The sequence below is a fragment of the Danio aesculapii genome, chromosome 2 (genome assembly GCF_903798145.1).
Source record: "Danio aesculapii chromosome 2, fDanAes4.1, whole genome shotgun sequence".
Lineage (NCBI taxonomy): Eukaryota > Metazoa > Chordata > Actinopteri > Cypriniformes > Danionidae > Danio > Danio aesculapii.
In genome coordinates, this window is record NC_079436.1 from 12,856,444 (window position 1) to 12,874,269 (window position 17,826).

The 17,826-nt window shown below is 35.7% G+C and overlaps 1 protein-coding gene and 1 pseudogene across 1 annotated transcript; one reads left to right on the forward strand and one right to left on the reverse strand.

Annotated features, from left to right (window-relative positions):
• Positions 1-1,291: 1,291 nt before the first annotated feature.
• LOC130235547 (guanine nucleotide-binding protein G(I)/G(S)/G(O) subunit gamma-12-like) lies at positions 1,292-5,415 on the forward strand (annotated as a pseudogene).
• A 5,854-nt stretch (positions 5,416-11,269) lies between these two features.
• Positions 11,270-15,135, reverse strand: LOC130241404 (growth arrest and DNA damage-inducible protein GADD45 alpha-like). The gene is made up of 4 exons (XM_056473130.1): positions 14,990-15,135; positions 14,427-14,528; positions 14,107-14,323; positions 11,270-11,892 (listed from the first exon to the last, which is right to left on the reverse strand). The coding sequence occupies exons 1-4, from the start codon at positions 15,028-15,030 to the stop codon at positions 11,779-11,781; spliced, it is 474 nt and encodes a 157-aa protein (XP_056329105.1). The 5' UTR covers positions 15,031-15,135; the 3' UTR covers positions 11,270-11,778.
• Positions 15,136-17,826: the final 2,691 nt, after the last annotated feature.

A 17,826-nucleotide genomic window follows, 5' to 3' on the forward strand; every position in this document is an offset into this window, starting at 1 on the left:
GTGTGAATTACTGTGTATGGATGTTTCCCAGTGATAGGTTGCAGCTGGAAAGGCATCCGCTGCGTAAAACATATGCTGGATAAGTTGACGGTTCATTCCGCTGTGGTGACCCCAGATTAATAAAGGGACTAAGCCGTAAAGAAAATGAATGAATGAACGAATAAATATAAATTGAAACTAAATAGATTGCTGGGCAAATATTCCCAATGAACGCACCCAGGAAATCAGTTAATTGTTGCATTCCTTGCCTCACGTTGTTTTGCATCTGGACCAAAAAGCTTTACAATGCAAAACCCATTTGAACCATTTGTTTGGTGAACAAGCTCTATCATATAATACATCAACTAACAGATGCAATATAAGAGCTTACAAATTCCATTCTATTCTACACAAATTTAAAACATTTGAATATTATTTAGTGATATAACTGAAATAAAATTTATTTTGGTATATTTTCACACATTTACAGATTTAAAGGAAATAATTACACTCAATGACAATGATTTCTTCCATTAGAATAGATTAAGTATAGAATGCAGAGGGACATTTGAATACGTTTTAAATTAAAGCATTAAATGTTGAAAAAAATAAGAAAACTTCTAAACTTCCAAGCATCTTCGCCCATCCCTTCTTTGATCACAGAAGCTGTTCCTTCATCGTATCCTGTAGACTGCTAATCAATCAAACAACCTTAAAAGATTCACGTCTTTCAGGGAAGATTAGTGTGAGTGCAACAAATATATTCAAAATGAAAAGCCCTGACGCAAATCTATAATAAACGAAACTGTCATAACATAATGAATTCAGTATTGGACTTAAATCACTAGAAGCTTAGGGCAGTATGTGTTTTCCACATTAGTTTACATTTCTGCAATAGTTTGCTTCCTGAGAAGGTTTCATAATTTCATCTGCTGAGAATCAAGCGTCATTGAGTGTCTGTCAGTAATTGTTGCGTAGCGAGTTCATAACCTTCCTGTCTGTGTGAACGTGGAGAAGTGTGGGACTGTAGAGGACAGAACATGTGCCAAATATTGACTCCAGTTCAGTCAGATGTTGTCTAGATGTTGTGTAGACCATTCTCTTTTGAATTCATTTCATAAGTCTTTATAAGAAAATTGCTATAGATTTAATTTGTTACTGTACAGGTGCTGATTTGTCAATGCAGGTGTTGTCGTAACCTTCTGCCAGTGCGTCATGCATGTTCTGTTCCAGTCAATGTTGCAGTCTATGCTGCTGTGATTTGTGTTTTCCTGACATCTGTAGAGTATGTTACTGCATGGCTTTTATTTTTGTTGCAGGTATATGGTTTCGAAAATGTCCTCTAAAATGTCGGGCTCAAACAATCTGGCTCATGCTAGGAGGATGGTTCAGCAGCTGAGAGTCGAGGCCAGTATCGAGAGGATAAAGGTTAGTCAACTTTTTTATTAAAGCCACAAATTCAGTTTCAAAAAGGTGGAGTCCAAAAAGAAAAAAAATCTTAACATGGTGTTTGGGTGGTTTATTCAACTGCAGACTTCTATAATATGTATTTATGAATTTCATAGCATGAAAATCCAAACTTAAAATATACACTACCTGACCAAAGTCTTGTCACCCATGCCAAGTTTTAGGAAAAACAAATAATAATTTCACTTCTAGTTGATCATTTGGTATCAGAAGTGGCTTATATGAAAGGCAAAGGCCTCAAGATTACGCTTGATTTACCGAAATAAAATATAATTATGCTTTGATTTTTAAATAGTTAATTAGGACAGTAAGGTCTGACTTTGCTCAGACAAAAGTCTTGTCACTTAACAGAAATAAAGTACAGTATAGAATATAAAGTCATGATGCAGTGGAAAAAGAATTAATATTGTGTATGACTCCCATGAAAATAACTTATTAATAAAGTCATCTGGAATGACTAAGAAAGTGTTCTTACAGGACTCCCAGAGTTCATCAAGATTCTTTGAATTCATCTTCAATGCCTCCTTCTTCATCTTACCCCAGACATGCTCAATAATGTTCATGTCTGTGACTAGTCTGGCCAATCCTGGAGCACCTTGACCTTCTTTGCTTTCAGGAACTTTGATGTGGAGGCTGAAATATGAGCAGGAGCCCTGTCCTGCTGAAGAATTTGCCCTCTCTTGTGGTTTGTAATGTAATGGGCAGCACAAATGTCTTAATAGCTCAGACTGTTGATTTTGCCATCCTCTCTGCAGATCTCTCGCACGCCCCTATACTGAATGTAACCCCAAATTATGATTTCACCAAACTTGACTGATTTCTGTGAAACCTCGGGTCCGTGCGGGTTCCAATAGGTCTTCTGCAGTATTTGTGATGATTGGGATGCAGCTCAACAGATGATTTATCAGAAAAATCTACCTTCTGCCACTTTTTCAAATGATCAACTAGAAGCGAAGTTATTATTTGTTGCTCTTACAGCTGTGATCGATGACAAGACTTTTGTCAGATAGTGTATACTTTTTTTTAAAATAAGTACAATGTGCCTATTTATACCAAATACCTATTTTATTGTTATTACCTATAGATAGTTATCTATAGGTTTTTTAGAATTAAGATAAAGAAACTTGTATGCACTGGCCAAATAACCAAAATGCTTTAGTTTTTGTAAGACTTTTTAAAATTTAACACAATGACTTAAATTATACTGTTTAAAAAAACCAACCCGATAAAATAACCACATTTTATCACAGAAAAAATTGACAGTTAATGATTCGAGGAGGTACTATTTTACTATACAAGCCTTGAGCGGTCACCAAATGCAGAGAGATAGATCTGTCCTTATAAAACATGAGTGCATGCTTCGATCTCAGATGAATTTATCCAGACATTTTAATCTGATTCACAAACTTGTTTGAAGAACCAAATTACCAGAGATCAGTTATCAAGATTAAAATGCCTAATCAACTTTGATCGCAAAATGGTTTTGCTTTCAGATTGGTTAGTAGCCATCCTTGAGGGTTGTGCCGCACATTTAATTTTATTGTTTATTTATTATTTATTTATTTTTTGAATGTTCTTCAGTTCCCGCCTTCTCTTGAACGTTGGCCTGCAATCCTTGTTGCACAAACATTACGAATAAAAACTTTTTGTAAAGTGTGAACACGCTTTCAGATTTGAAAAATGCTTATATTTTAGGTAAAGGGATTGAAATTGTTTAAAAATGTAATTGTGTAGCTTGCATGATCATTTATCTTACTAAATGAGTATTAAATGGGTAATTAAACATTTAAATTAAATAAAATACATCTTAATAAAGAGAGAAAATTAGAATAATTTGACACTAGGCATTGGGCAACATGCCATCAAAACTTTTCCTTAGAATACTATACAGGGCTTGACCTTAACACCCACCAAATGCCAGTAGATTTCAACTGTGGCTGGTTAGACAGTCACTCCCACTAGCCACTTTGGCTGGTTGAAGATCAATTGTTAAATTGTAGTTTTTTTAAAAAGCAGAGTTCAATAATAAGGATTGCCCAATGAGGGCCAGGGTGAGAGATGATGATAATACTGTGTTAGCATGAGCAAAAGAAAGCAGGTGAATACTAAATGAGAGGATGATCACACTGAGACACATGCAATCCTGACACACTGCTGAGGGCTTCAGTGTCAAGGCTGATTTCAGGTGATGTGATGCGCGCAAGTGTTTAAAAGATTCAAAATAAATGGTTTGTTGCTCAAAGTATCCGTGCTTGGAAACATAACTGGTGCGATCGGTTTCACTTTTAAATAGACTGGACAAAAAGCAACGCTTGTGCACCCACAGTCCTGCTGTCAAGGTTGCTTTCACTTCAACTTTTCACGTGATCATCCTTTCATTATCACACACGGTATATGCTTTTGCTTAGTTATTTTGGACTAAGAATTATTATTATTATTAATATTTTGATTTTTAGTGCATGTGGCTAGAGAAATATTTAGTAAATCCTTAGTGTTGAGCCCGGAAAAGTCATGTAAAATAAAACCTAATTGCAATGCGACACTATGAAACCACAACCCACTTGCTCATGCTTATTGAGCAATCTCATACACAAAATGAAATGAATGAAGAGGCATGTGGACAGAACACAAATCTATATCAAGTAATTTTAGCATGCCGAAGTCAAATTTTATGCATATAAAATATATTTTCCCAACAACTAAATTGTGGCTAGTGAAAATGGCAAGTGGCTAGTAATGTTGGAAATCTACTAGCCACAGTGACTGTGATCAAAAAAGTCATTGTCAAGCACTGATACTAAACTACTATACTATACTTTAGGGATTCTCAACCGGTGGGCTGCGGTCCACTAGTGGGCCTCAGCGATCCTGGAGGTGGGCTTCGAGATTAAAATTAACTCTCAATATTATACTATAATTTTTAGATTTTTTTTTAATTGAAGTAACGCGCTTTCTCCTGTTCACTGATTGATTACTTCAAACTCAGCGCATAAACAGCCTCATGATTGCGCCTGCAAACCAGTACACATAACCTGTTCATTTACAAACTATGTGTGAAGTGAAAGTATCTCTTTGTGTATTTCTGTGTAATATATCCGCATAGTTGTTCAAATTAAAGTCCTGTGAGTGTTTATAATGGATTTTATATCCATACAGGAGGATCTAGCGAGGCTCGATGGTGTTTCTGTATAGAATGTAAAATAAACCTGCATATGAGCTTCAGACGTGCTCTGGCGGAGCTGTTCACTGTTCCTGTCAGCGATCTCCCAATAATATCCAGCTGCAAACTCGCCATCAGATCAACGCATTTCAACAGATTTAGGATGTTTTACTGTATTTTTACATTTGTCTGTATATTTTTGAATAGTAGGTATTTAATAGTAGATATTCAGTCAGTCCAGTTTAAAGCAGAAGCTGGTATTTTGCAATAACAGTTTAGAGAAAATGGCCGACAGGTGGGCCTTCAAAAATTGATCGGAGAAAGAAGTGGGCCCCACAATGATGTTGAGAACCCCTGCTATACTATGCTATACAAATATCATCTGATGTAATGTGATGAAGTATGTGTATGTAAATATGCAATTTGCAAAACTTGTAATGTGCTGGAAAAGTTTGAAAATGCACCTGGAGAGTGCTTTAGAAAAGGTGTAAGAACCATGAAATCTTGAACTTTGGAACAGCAATATTTTGTATGCATTTCCCATTTGCTGCATTCATAAACAACACATGAATACAAGTCAATGGAATGAAACTGCAAGTGCAAATATCCCACCCGCAAACATTTTTCACATCCTCTTCTTCCCACTTCCAGGTATCCAAGGCCTCCGCTGACCTGATGCGTTACTGTTGGAGAAAACGCCAAATATGACCCTCTGCTCATGGGCATCCCCGCCTCAGAAAACCCCTTCAAGGACAAAAAGCCCTGCACTATATTGTAGTCTAACAACCACAGGCGTTTTATTTAAGTATTCTACTCACTTCACCTTAAGTCCAGCTCCTTAGTAAAACTTTGTGCCACATTTTAACTAGATTTCGCTCTTACAGTATTTATTACTGTAAATAAACTCCATCAATACTAATTAATTGCCAATTTTGGTGATGGTTAGCATCGCCTCTCATTAGCGTCCCTCGTCTTTCTGTTTGGCCTGGAGTCAATCCAGGAGATAATCCCATAATTCAGGTGTTTAGCTGTTTAAAGTTCCTCTTTCCACCAAACGGTGCCTTAAGTTACACTTTGTGGTTGAAATAGGGAAGTAGAAGATCACAGTATGATTTAAAGAGCTTGAAGCTACACTAACTGATTAAATGACTGATGACATTGTATATTCCTCTAGTAGCACATTATATGAATGATTTATTAATAGCAAAGGGACTGAATTAAATGGAATTTGAGGATCCATAATGAATCAGATGTAACTTCTGCAATCATCAATGGTCAAGTGCATGCTGGGTGAATGAAACAAGAAAGTAAGTGATATGACAGATTTTTCCGAGAGGAAAGTTGAGAGTTTCTGGAGTGGTTTAGAGGGGAAGTTCACCCAACAATCCTGTCATCGCTCACTCTTATTTCAAAATAGGATGAGTTTCTTTCTTCTGTTAAACACAAAAGGAGATATTTCGAATAATGCAGGAAACCTGTAACCATTGACTTCCATAGTATTTAGTTTTCCTACTATGGAAGTCAATGTTTACCAATTTTCAGCTTTTTTAAATGAATTATTTTGTGTTGATCAGAAGAGACTCATAAAAGACTCATAAAGAGACTCATACCACCTGAAGGTGAGTAAATAGTGAGTAAAATTTCATTTTTGGGTGAACTATTTTTCGTTAAGAGAAAAGAGAAGTAATTCCATTGGCTTGCACTTTCAAACCCATGTGCCTTTTTTTAAAGCATTCCTTATTTTCAATGTATACGAATGAAATGATGATCCTTTTTATCTGTTGACCCTTTTTCTTCTGATTTTTAAGTGCCTTTGTGTGTCTTTCCTCTGACAAGGCACATTTTAGACCACTGCTGAATTGAAAGGATTTTTTTATTTGTTTTCTTTTATTTTTGTGAAGAGGGCAGTCGTGAAACATTACATTAGCATTCAGACTTTGAACGAACCGCATTCGTGATGCTGCTGAGAAATGCAGTATTTGAGACTCACAACCAAATCCCTGTGACCTCAGTATCTCTGTGAAGAAAAGCATTCTTTTCTTTTCTAATTTCTGTATTTTGTTTGTGCGAGCCTTCGTAACGTGTGCTGTACGTACTGTACCTTGAAAGAAAGATTTATTAAAATTGTGAAATAGTAAAACAAGGCATTGCATATATGTGTGTGTGTTCTTATACACTGTGATACTCTTGTGTTGCGTCTCGTACGCATCGATGTGTAAAATGTAACTTCCTTTATTGCATTGCAGACAAGTACGAACATATTCTTGCAGGGTATGAAGTACAGAACATAAATTGGTTTATTGATTGCCTTGCGTGAAAGATATAACAAAATATTGAAGCTTTAAAACATGAAATGTCTCCTTGCATTACAAATATATAAAGTAACTTCTATTTCTTTCATTTTAAATAAGCAGTAATTGTCATTGATACAGAAATGCTCTTAAGAAATGTTTTTTGTCATTGATTTGCATAAAAGCAATAATATTCTTGCACTGTATAATCTCTAACAAAAAAGTCTTTAACCCCCCCCCCCCCCCCCCCCCTTTTTTTTTTTTGAACATGGACATGAAAACATGACAACTTGGATTGCCAATCTTAAATGTTTTGGTTTCACAGATTTTTCACAGCTTGGTCTCCTTTTAAAGACAGATGTCAGACTGTAGCTAAAGAAAGTTCAAAAAGTTAATTAAAACAAAAGTTACGCGCCTTATATGTTTGTGAAAATAATAAAAGCATAAATGTATATGGTATTATTATACATAAATATGTATTTATGAAAATTAAAGCTCACTATCTGAACAAATTATATTCCAAATTTGAAATTGATATCTCCAAAAATGAGCTTTCAGTAAGATTTTGTTTGGATGCAGTACCAAACTCTTCCACCGCATGACATCCAGTTTCCATTGTTGACCATACGAAGGTGCCCCCTATCTTTTGAGGAATATCAACTGTATTTTTTTATGTACTTCTGACAGTATTTGTAAAATAGACATAAATAATAAAGTAGTATGGGCAGTTTGGTGGTATTTGTTTTGAATTTAGACTCTAAAAACATCCAAACAAAATCTTATATTTGGATTGCTGTAGCAAAGTAATGCTTTACGAGTATATTTGTTGGAAATTAATAAATATCTATTAAAAAATCTGTCACCAGATATAAAAACAGACATTAAAAATAGACATTTTAGGTTTTAAAATGATATGTAGCTTCCCGTGATTGCTTATAAGTGTTTAGACTCCAGTATAATGGTTTGAACATGCAATCATAAATGGTCCCATAGGTTGCGGGGTGACTGTAAATGTGTTTTAATCTATTACTCTTCCTACAAAACAAAAAACTGTGGTAAATATATATTCAGAAGTCTTAGATTTTTTCAATGATATATAGTTTGTCATGGTTAGATTAGAATTTAAATGTAAAAACTTAATCGTTCATGTGGCAGGACCGTGACAGTTATGGGGTTAAAAGACTGTACAGACTGCTGCAGACGCATTTTATTGAATGAAAACAGCAGCTTGGACATTCTGCTAGATATTTCTATTTGTGTTTTACAGATGAGAGTCAGGTATATATATTTTTTTAATATATATATTTTATTTTATACAATAAAATATACACATTCCAGACAGGACATGTTGAATTGATGATGAGAGATTGTTTTGGAAGCAAATTTAACTTGTAAGTTATTTTAAATATTTTGAAGTCTTGTGCAATCCACAAATATGCTGAACAGACAGCTAATGGATATTAAAAAGAAAATGGACAAAAATAAGGATTTGACAAACGCCTTATTTAGAGTGAACTTTCCTAAATCTAATGTAATGTGTATTTATATAGTGCATTTATCATGTAAGGCCATGCATCCAAAGCACTTCACAATCATGAGGGGAGTCTCTCCACACCACCACCACCACCAGTGTGCAGCATTCACTTGGCAGCCACAGGACAACAGCACTAGTGCGCTCACCACACACCTGCTGCAGGTGGAGTGGAGAGAATGTTTTAAACTTAAGCCAGAAATCTTTAATGAAAGGTGTAACTGAAGCAGACCTGTGGTTGTTGCATGAAGGTGGGAAAAACTGGCAATTTCATAGTGGTTCCAAAAAAAACTTAAATATCTGAAAAATTGTGAGACAAAAACTTAACAAGTACACTTGATGAGCTTCAATCACATTATCTTGAATAGGGTCCTTTAACTAATTACAGTTTTCAATGGATTTGCCCGATTTAAATTTATCATGTAGTGTCACACCAGAGGACATGGTTTTCAGTAACAAAGTGTAAAGTTCCTATGTTTTTAGATATATATGGATGACGAAAGATCGCCATTTACCAAAATAAGCCATTTGTAAAATAAGGCCTAAAGTATTTATTAACCCTCAGGGGTGTGAGGTGATTTTGGGGACCTTAGATGTATTGACATGCCCAGACATTTGTTCTTATTTCAGCTAAATTATACATAGTATTGGCCAACATGAATTTTTTTTAATTCAGCACAAACTGTGCTATAATAATATATGAGAAATACTGATGTACACGCTTGAGTGTTTTTAGAAAATAATATTATGTGTGGTTAGTTGGTTTTGGAGAATTTTTTTTTGCTGAAATAAAGTAAAAAAAAAAACTAACAAGACTTTTGAGTAACTTAAAGGCTTTATGTACACATTATTTTGTTCTCACATTCAAAGAAAACATTACAATGATTTACACTTCGTAAAGTATATTTTGGGTCATCTCAGCTGTATGCGTGGAAGTGACAATGGTCATGAATAATTCACACCTGGAGAGACAAAAGACACTCCCCCACTGGCTAATGTTTACCAATCAAGGGTATTGTAAAGCAGTGTCCAGCTGCTAAAGCTAGCCCAAACTAAATGTTTGTTGAATACATTGTTGTATTATGACCATGACCATAACTTATCAAACATTATTCGTTTTTTAACATACACTTGCTTCATTGAAAAGTAGACACTTTAAGCTTTCTACAGATATATGTCTTAAGTCTGTTTTGTTGTCATGGAGTTTGTGCATTTTACTGACGTGTTTCTAAAAACAGTTCACAGAGAGAGAAAAGAAAGAATGCCTACACTGTTTATTTTTCTTCATTTTGCAAAAGCACACACGTTTGTTGTTATTGTGAGTGTACACAAAAAAGTAGACCCCTAACAGATTCGATTGATGTATTGATCTTATCTGTACGTTCAAATCTGGAAGTGTAATTTAAGTTTTTTTTCGGCGTTATCAGGAGAAGACGCCTCAAACCGCGTATACGTGGTCTTCAACCCATGAAGGTTAATGATTTTACAATTTCGGTTAAATTTAGTACAATTTATCAAAGACAGTAACGCCACAGAACAGTATCCAGCTTCTCCCCGATGGACATCCAGCGTTCTCCATGCTTCGGTGCCTAGACTGCAGCTCTGCACTAAAAGTTTGACCAGAGGAGAAATGGTTGTGCCCAACTTTTCCTTCACTTTCGTCAATCGGTAAAGTTTTGTTCCTCTCCACTGTTGCCACTGGCTTGCTTGGTTGGGACTTGTGGAGCTGTGCATCGATGGATTTGCTCTTCAGTGTTTGGACTTTCAGCAGTGAAAGTGAAACCACACTGAACTGAACTGAAATCTGGTCTGACACAATTTCAGTTTGTTAGAACTTCTATGTTAAGCTGCTTTGACACAATCTACATTGTAAAAGTGCTATAGAAATTGAAAATAGGATTTAAGATTTGGCTCAAAATTGTAAAAAAATAGTTCTAACTTTTTTATAATAGGAAGTCCATGGAAGACAAAACAAATGTTTAACCATTCACTGCATTTTAAATGCTGACAATGCTAATTATATTCATTTTTGTCGTGTCACAGTGAAAATGCAACATCACATCAACCACCCACTAACGAGAAATGTTTTTTCTTCATCATGTTCCAAGTTAAATCCAGTTTCTTTGATGTCACATGACAAGTCAGGGGTTTACCTGCATTGCACGGTCAACACATCAGCCAAATCTCACTTGCATCATCACCTTTTTACAGAGAAGTGGGGGGTTTCGCAACCGATTTACTGGTATGTGGCACCAACTCCAACCCAATGTGTGCCAGTCATGTGATCAAAACCGCACCTTTTACAGAGGCGTCTCCAAGCACTTCCGTTCCCAGCTGGCCTTGCGCAATGTGCTTTCTACATGACTTTTAACCTACAAAGCCGTATCAGTTCAGCACAATTAAGAGCGATTGTGATTTACAGCAGCATGTTTGACCTTGACGCACGCAAAAGCGGTACAGTAAGCTGAGCCCGAGCAATTCATTTCAGCTGAAAAAAGGAATCTGATGAATGGACGCAGCGGTCACGCTAAACTAAAGCAGGACAAAAGAAAGGCTTGGATGGCTTTTGTGAGAGTCACGAAGGCCATGGAGTCCAGTGTGACCCTGCTGATCTCGACCAGTCAGTTCTACTAATCCAGAAAGGTCTAAAAGAGAGGCACACGTGACTAGCGTATTGAGTTTAAATATACTTTTTATTACAACACAAAACTCAATTCACAGTTTAATATATAATAGTATAAAAAAGTCGTACATAAATACTCATTTAAATTAATATAATAAAATAATTTAAAGACCACAAAAGAACAATTATGTAAAAAAAGAAATATTATTATTAATAATAATAATAATAATAATAAATGGTACAGGGTATCATGAATGCATAGTTTTGATCTCAGTGGTTTAGAAGCAAGTCCCTTTAAAATCATTTCATTTGCAACATTCATAAACAAGTACTGCTGATATATTATTATTCAGAAAGATGGCAAATCTACAAACAAGGGAAGCCCCTTTGGAAAACTGTCCACTGAGAAATCTGCTATCCTGTAATTATCTGAAGTGCTTTATGACACTCCATCAATAAACTGTCACAAGATACTCAGGTGCTCACTTCCATTCACAATCAGCTTCATGTGACGTCCTTAGAAAGTCCCACAAACAAAGCCAAAAACTGCTGAATCATTGCAAGAGAGAGCTCCTCCTCCTCCTCCTTCAGGTTATTCTGAAGGTGCTTCCGTCCGGCCTGAACTCTCAGTCCTTTTTGTGACCACCTTTTTAGCTTTTATCATTTTTTGCTAGATATTTTTTGATTCGTGTTTTTTTTTTCACCCGATTTTGGGTTTCAGTTCTCCTCATCGTTCTGGAAGGTTAATAATGGGCACCCACTGATCCATACAGCGGCTCTCTCTGCAGAAGCGGTTCACTTTTCCCAGAGCCGGGTTCTTCCATGTGGATGCATGTGGGACCTGGGAAACAGCAGAAGATGAGATGAGATTAAATACTGTTGAAATCTGTTTAAGACACTTGTTCACCCCAATATGAAAATGTCCTCACCATTTATTTGAACCCTTTAAGGTGCACTCCTTGAAAATTATTCTTTTGGCCCACGCTTGCATTGAATAATATACTGACACAATAATGATAAGCAATTAAAATAATAATGATAGCCTATGGATAAAAGGTCGAACAGGTGGTTACGATGCTTGTTAAAGGGTTAATGGATTTTGAGCACAATTCTGTTGAACACAAAACAAGATATTCTGAAGAATGAACAGGCTGTTTTTTTTCACCCCATGGTTCTTTATTATATCTTTCTGGTTGCTCTTTATTTTAATGTACAATGCACACAGCGGAATGAACCACCAACTTATCCAGCACATGTTTTATGCAGCGGATGCCCTTCCAGCTGCAACCCATCTCTGGGAAACACTCATACACTCTCATACACACACATACACCACGGACAACTTTAGCTTACGCAATTCATCTGTACGCATTCATATGCGGGGAGAACATGCAAACTTCACACAGAAATGTCAACTGACCCAGCTGAGGCTCGAACCAGTGACCTTCTTGCTGTGAGGCGACAGCACTACCTACTGCGCCACCACGTCGCCTAAACTACTAATTAGCTGCTTTTTAATAGTTGGGTTTAGGTATTGGGTAGAATTAGGGATGTAGAATACATCTTTTTTTAATACTCATTAACATCTTAATAGGCAGTAGTTAATGGTGAAAATTGTTATTAGGCTTAAGTTTTTCTTTGTGTTCAAAAAAGAAAAGCCAACAGGTTTGGAACAAGTAGAATGTGAGTAAATGATGGCAGAATTTTATTTTTTGGGTGAACTATCCCTTTAAGTAGTACTTGGAAAGGAAATGTATACACACACATTTTTTATAATACAGTGTTCAGCATAATTGAGTACACCCCATTTTGAAAATGAATATTTGTATCCAGTTCTCAGTGAATATAGGCAATGTATTTTGAGGCATTTAAACAAAACAGATTTATTAAACATATATATTTATTAAAATAATATTTTAGTCACAACATATTTAGAAATTGAAAGATATAACAACTAAATTCAAGTAAAATATTGCAAAAACAAATTACAACCTACAAAATTTCAACAAAATTTTTTTGCTTCTCTTGATTTTTCCTCTTTTTAAAAATTTGTATTTAAGATTTTTCTATAACATACATGTAAATTTGGGTGTACTTCTTTTTGGACCGTTATCGTAAGTTATTTAGTTAGATAAGCTCCAGATTTGACTTCAGTACTGTCTAATCTAATGTACATGCACGAATATAATATTGTAGCGCTTCCTATTAAAAATATGAATTTAAAAAATAGATTTGTGAGGGGTGTACATATATGCTGAGCGCTGTAGATAATATAATAATATAATGCATAATACAGCAGGCATATAATGCATTATTAATTTTTGTTGTTATTTGTATGTAAAAAGGTAAATGTTTTCCTTTTTAAGTTGATCTCTGTCATGTAAATATACTTTAAGTTCCCCTTACATACACATCTTTAAATGTGTACACATGATTTATTCCAAATGATGATGCACATCTAAGTTTAACATCTAATTGAATGAGAAAACAGTTGGTCTGGACATTTTTATTTGATGGATGACTATTGGTCGACCTTATGAGATTGAAAAGTCATCTGAAAAGAGATGTGTACTTGAGGAGGAAATTATTTTGAGTTTTAAAAATTGTGCATGGACATAATTTATAGTAAATTCTATGATATTACATGAAATGTAAAAATTGGCATTTTACTATTGCAAGATGATACAATTTCCTAACAATGCCAAGTACAAGTCTATTCCAAGTAGGAATAGGAATCAAAACCAAACAGTCAGTGATTTTAAGAGTATGCAAATCTTATTCTATGCTTTAATCATCTTTTTGAGGAATAAATCCATTATATTGCACCTGTTTGATTCCAGTGCAGCAAAGCCAATTCAAATAGGAAGCTGAAACTTTAAGTCAAGAGTCTCCTAGTTTGCATATGAATAAGTACTAACTACATGCTTGTGTGGGTGTCGTGAGGCAGTTTCACCTGAACATGTCCTGACAAGTAACTAGAGGAGTGGCTGTTTACTGTCCTGCTTAGACTTTATCAGCCTATTGGGATGTCTACGAACACGTGCAATCAACTTACCGTGACCAGAATGCAGTGTAAGTCCATCTGCTCGCTCCCGTGCATGCCCGCGCCCCCGAGGATGTTCGCGAGGCGGCGCGTGTTGTTCACGCGCAGGATGTTGATGTCGTTCTCGCAGCAGAAAGCCTGGATGAGAGTGAAGTGAATCTGAAGCGCCACATCCTTCACATCGTCGTCGTCAGTGGCCAGGATGCACAGCACCACGTTATCAGGGTCACTAAATGGATAAATTGAGATTTCAGTTGAGTTTTAAGCTTGAATGACTGATGATTTAGTGCACCTGTTGCAGTGGCATTTACATTCAATGACAGTGAACTTACACATTGAGGGACTTTGCAGCCTCGTAAACACCGACTGTGATGCATCCCTGCGGTAATGCGGAGCGCAGGACCTCCTCCAGAGCCTTAATCACCGATTCCATCCTGGAAAAGCACAATTTTGGATAAATTAATTAGTGATGATAAAACAATAATAACGTCGAGAACGACTCGAGCAGTTTGTACTTACTGCTAGTTTACACGTTATTTGTTTAACTTGTCAACTTGGCATAATAAGACAAAGCATTAGATAAAAGAATGTTATTTTGCAAAAAACCCTAAACGTGACAAAAAAATCTACAGAGTGCACGAAGGGTCTCGTGAGACTATTGCTGGAGTCTCGTGAGCTGAAGCTCGTGCCTCCTGACAGTTCACCCGGTTCATGCGTTTGACATGTTTGAAGTATGGAAAAATAATGGGAAAATATAACACTGTGTTTGAAAACTAAAACGGTTTGAAATTTTATAGCTTCTCTTTCTATTTTTTATCTGTACATTATTAAGATATATGTAAAATTACTATAAACGTGCTACATTGCCAAAATAAATGCGTATTAGCAAACTCACCTTTCAATAGAGTAATCTCCGTTAAGTTCCTCAAAAGTCATGTTGCATGTAAAATCCAGAACGGACTTGAATAACTTTCCTTTGTGAGCTGGGTAAATCCACAGGAGTTCTCGTTGATGTTCTTTCTCTTACTGTTACCGGCTAAATATGACTTTGCGAGGCGTTACATTAGATTTCATTTCGCTGAAAGGAGTTATGAGAACAAACATTTACATATTAATCCTTATTGGACACATGCAAATGAGGGTAAGCAAAAAGCATTTTGATTGGTTGTTGCACCTGCACTAACAAGTGGCCGCGGCTCTCATTTGCCCATGTGAGTTTGTCGGGGGCGTGGCCAGACAAGTTGGGTCAGGGTGACGTTGTTTTTAACCTTGTTGGAACTTTGCAGTGGCATGCCAGGGCAAAGGGAAGCGGGGATTTACTCAAGAGATAAATTACGTTATTACGTAGCATACACCAGCACATAGGCTACAAAATGCACCAAATAATCAAATTTACATAAACGTATTTAAATAAATGCGAGATGGGGCTGGGGGGATGTAAGCGTTTTAAATTAAACAACCCTAAAAGTAAAAAATGCAGCACAAGCAGTCAATATTTAAAATAAAATTACGTTGATCGTTAAAATACACATTTGTGAACAGTTTTGGTAACTCAGTTACATAACGCAATCCGCTCGTCTTTTATACAATCTGATGTTTTTTTTTCTATCCTAACACTGACACCCTGAGGACAAATCAAAACATGGCATCAATATTTAGCCAAGTTACAGGTAGAGAGGTCAGTGGTTCCCAAAATGGGGGTTGGGTTAAAGTAGAAATTATTTCTTTGCTCCTTGAATAAATTTAGTAAAAAACTATCAAGTGTTTAGAATTAGATCGATGCATGACTGATGACAATGCTAACGGACTTCTTATTTGGCTGTTTAGTGGAGTGAAACTTAGCCTACCAGAACTTTTAGCAAAGGTAGAACTTTTTAAAATTTCTTTACGACAAAAGAATTATGCTAGAAATGTTTTTTGAGGAATTTGTGTGATTTATACATAATAGCTGTATCCTTCTCTGTTATAAAGTCACTTAAAATCACTAAATTGTACAGGCGTTACAGGTCAAAGCATTCTGTTGTTAAATTGATCAAAATAAACAATAAGGCTCTTAAAGCACTGCTTTAAAAAATGTAGTGTTGTCATATCTCAAATACCTCAAGTGAAACAAAGTAATTTGTTTTATTGTCTTTTTTGTAAACTAAAAAACTCTTTTTAGTTTAGATTAAGTGTAAAATAAAATTTCAGTGTGATGTACAGCTATTTAGCAACAAATTAGCCATATTGCAAAGACAAGAATGAGCAAATAAGAAAAATAGTGTAAAATATGTAAATAAAAGGGTAAATTTAAATGTTTTCCTCATATAATTTAATTAAATCTTTCAAAGCGACGCGGTGGTGCAGTAGGTAGTGCTGTCGCCTCGCAGCAAGAAGGTTGCTGGTTCGAGCCTTGGCTGAGTCAGTTGGTGTTTCTGTGTGGAGTTTGCATGTTCTCCCCGCATTTGCTTGGGTTTCTTCTGAGTGCTCCTGTTTCCCACACAGTCCAAAGACATGCGGTACAGGTGAATTGGGTAGGCTAAATTGTCCGTAGTGTATGTGTGTGTATGGATGTTTCCCAGAGATGGGTTGCAGCTGGAAAGGCATCCGCTGCGTAAAATGTGCTGGATAAGTTGGCGGTTTATTCCGCTGTGGCGATCCCAGATTAATAAAGGGACTAAGCCGCAAAAGAAAAATGAATGAATGAAAAGACCTTTCAATGCTTGAAAATATCTTTTACAAAATGGACAAAAAGTGTCTCTATGGCCTTATAGAGTATGTGGTAGTTTTGCCAGTGCTATGGAAAAGGATTAATTATCATAAAAGGAAAAAATCAGCCATACTTCCTTTGTTAATAGAAATTCCTATATATGTAGTCTTTCCATCTGTAAGAGAACATGAACAAATAAAAAAACATTTCACAAGCACATTTACTGCAGGTTTATTTTATTTAATAATTATTAATATATTATTAATATTATGTTTTAATAATATTTTTTGTATAAATCAATAGATAGTTCCTATGTAATGTTTTTAGGGGTTGCTGACAATACATTTCAGGTTTTCAATACGTTTGCGTGTCAGTCTTGAAAATAAAAATAGGTGCTGGAAAAAGTGCTTAAAAGACCTTGATTTTCATTAGGCTGTGTCTGTATGAACCCTAAATTTATTAAAGTATTAGAATTACCATATTTTATCCATAATACACAGAAGATAAAAATAGTTAATAGTTTCATGAAAAAGCAACAACATGGAAATGAAAAGCCATCAGCCTTTAATTGTTTTTTCATAGGATTGCTGTGTTAAAGTTAGATTATCAACACAGATGCAGCAGATTGATTTTATAGCACCAGGTTAAACATTCTGACACCTTTATGACAATCAAATACTTTAAAAATAAATACAGGCAACAACTGAACATTGAGAATGATCCCTGAGTGGCGGCCTCTAAATTTAAACCAAGAATAGACTTGTGCTGAAAGCATTGTGCCCCCCGGTCTCAGGTGAGGTTAATATTACATAAAAAGACAAATTAATAAATGACTATATAAATTATAGTCTATGGTTATGGACTGTTTTTTTGTGTTATCAGTGTGCTCATGTTTATATAGTTACTATTGTTGTGTGTGCAACATTTGTATATTTGTAACCACATCTGAGGAATGTGGGGGTCGTGAGTCATTGGCATTGTTGTTTTGGGGGTCTTGGGCTGAAATGTATGGGAACCTCTGGCATAGGTCACCCAAAACTGAA

Excerpts from the sequence above, each read along its gene's own strand:
- LOC130241404 (XM_056473130.1), bottom strand. The coding sequence starts at position 15,030 with ATGACTTTTGAGGAACTTAACGGAGATTACTCTATTGAAAG. Across the intron at positions 14,324-14,426 it reads GCTGCAAAGTCCCTCAATGT|TGACCCTGATAACGTGGTGC; the intron begins GTAAGTTCACTG and ends TTATCCATTTAG. Across the intron at positions 11,893-14,106 it reads TACACTGCATTCTGGTCACG|GTCCCACATGCATCCACATG; the intron begins GTAAGTTGATTG and ends GCTGTTTCCCAG.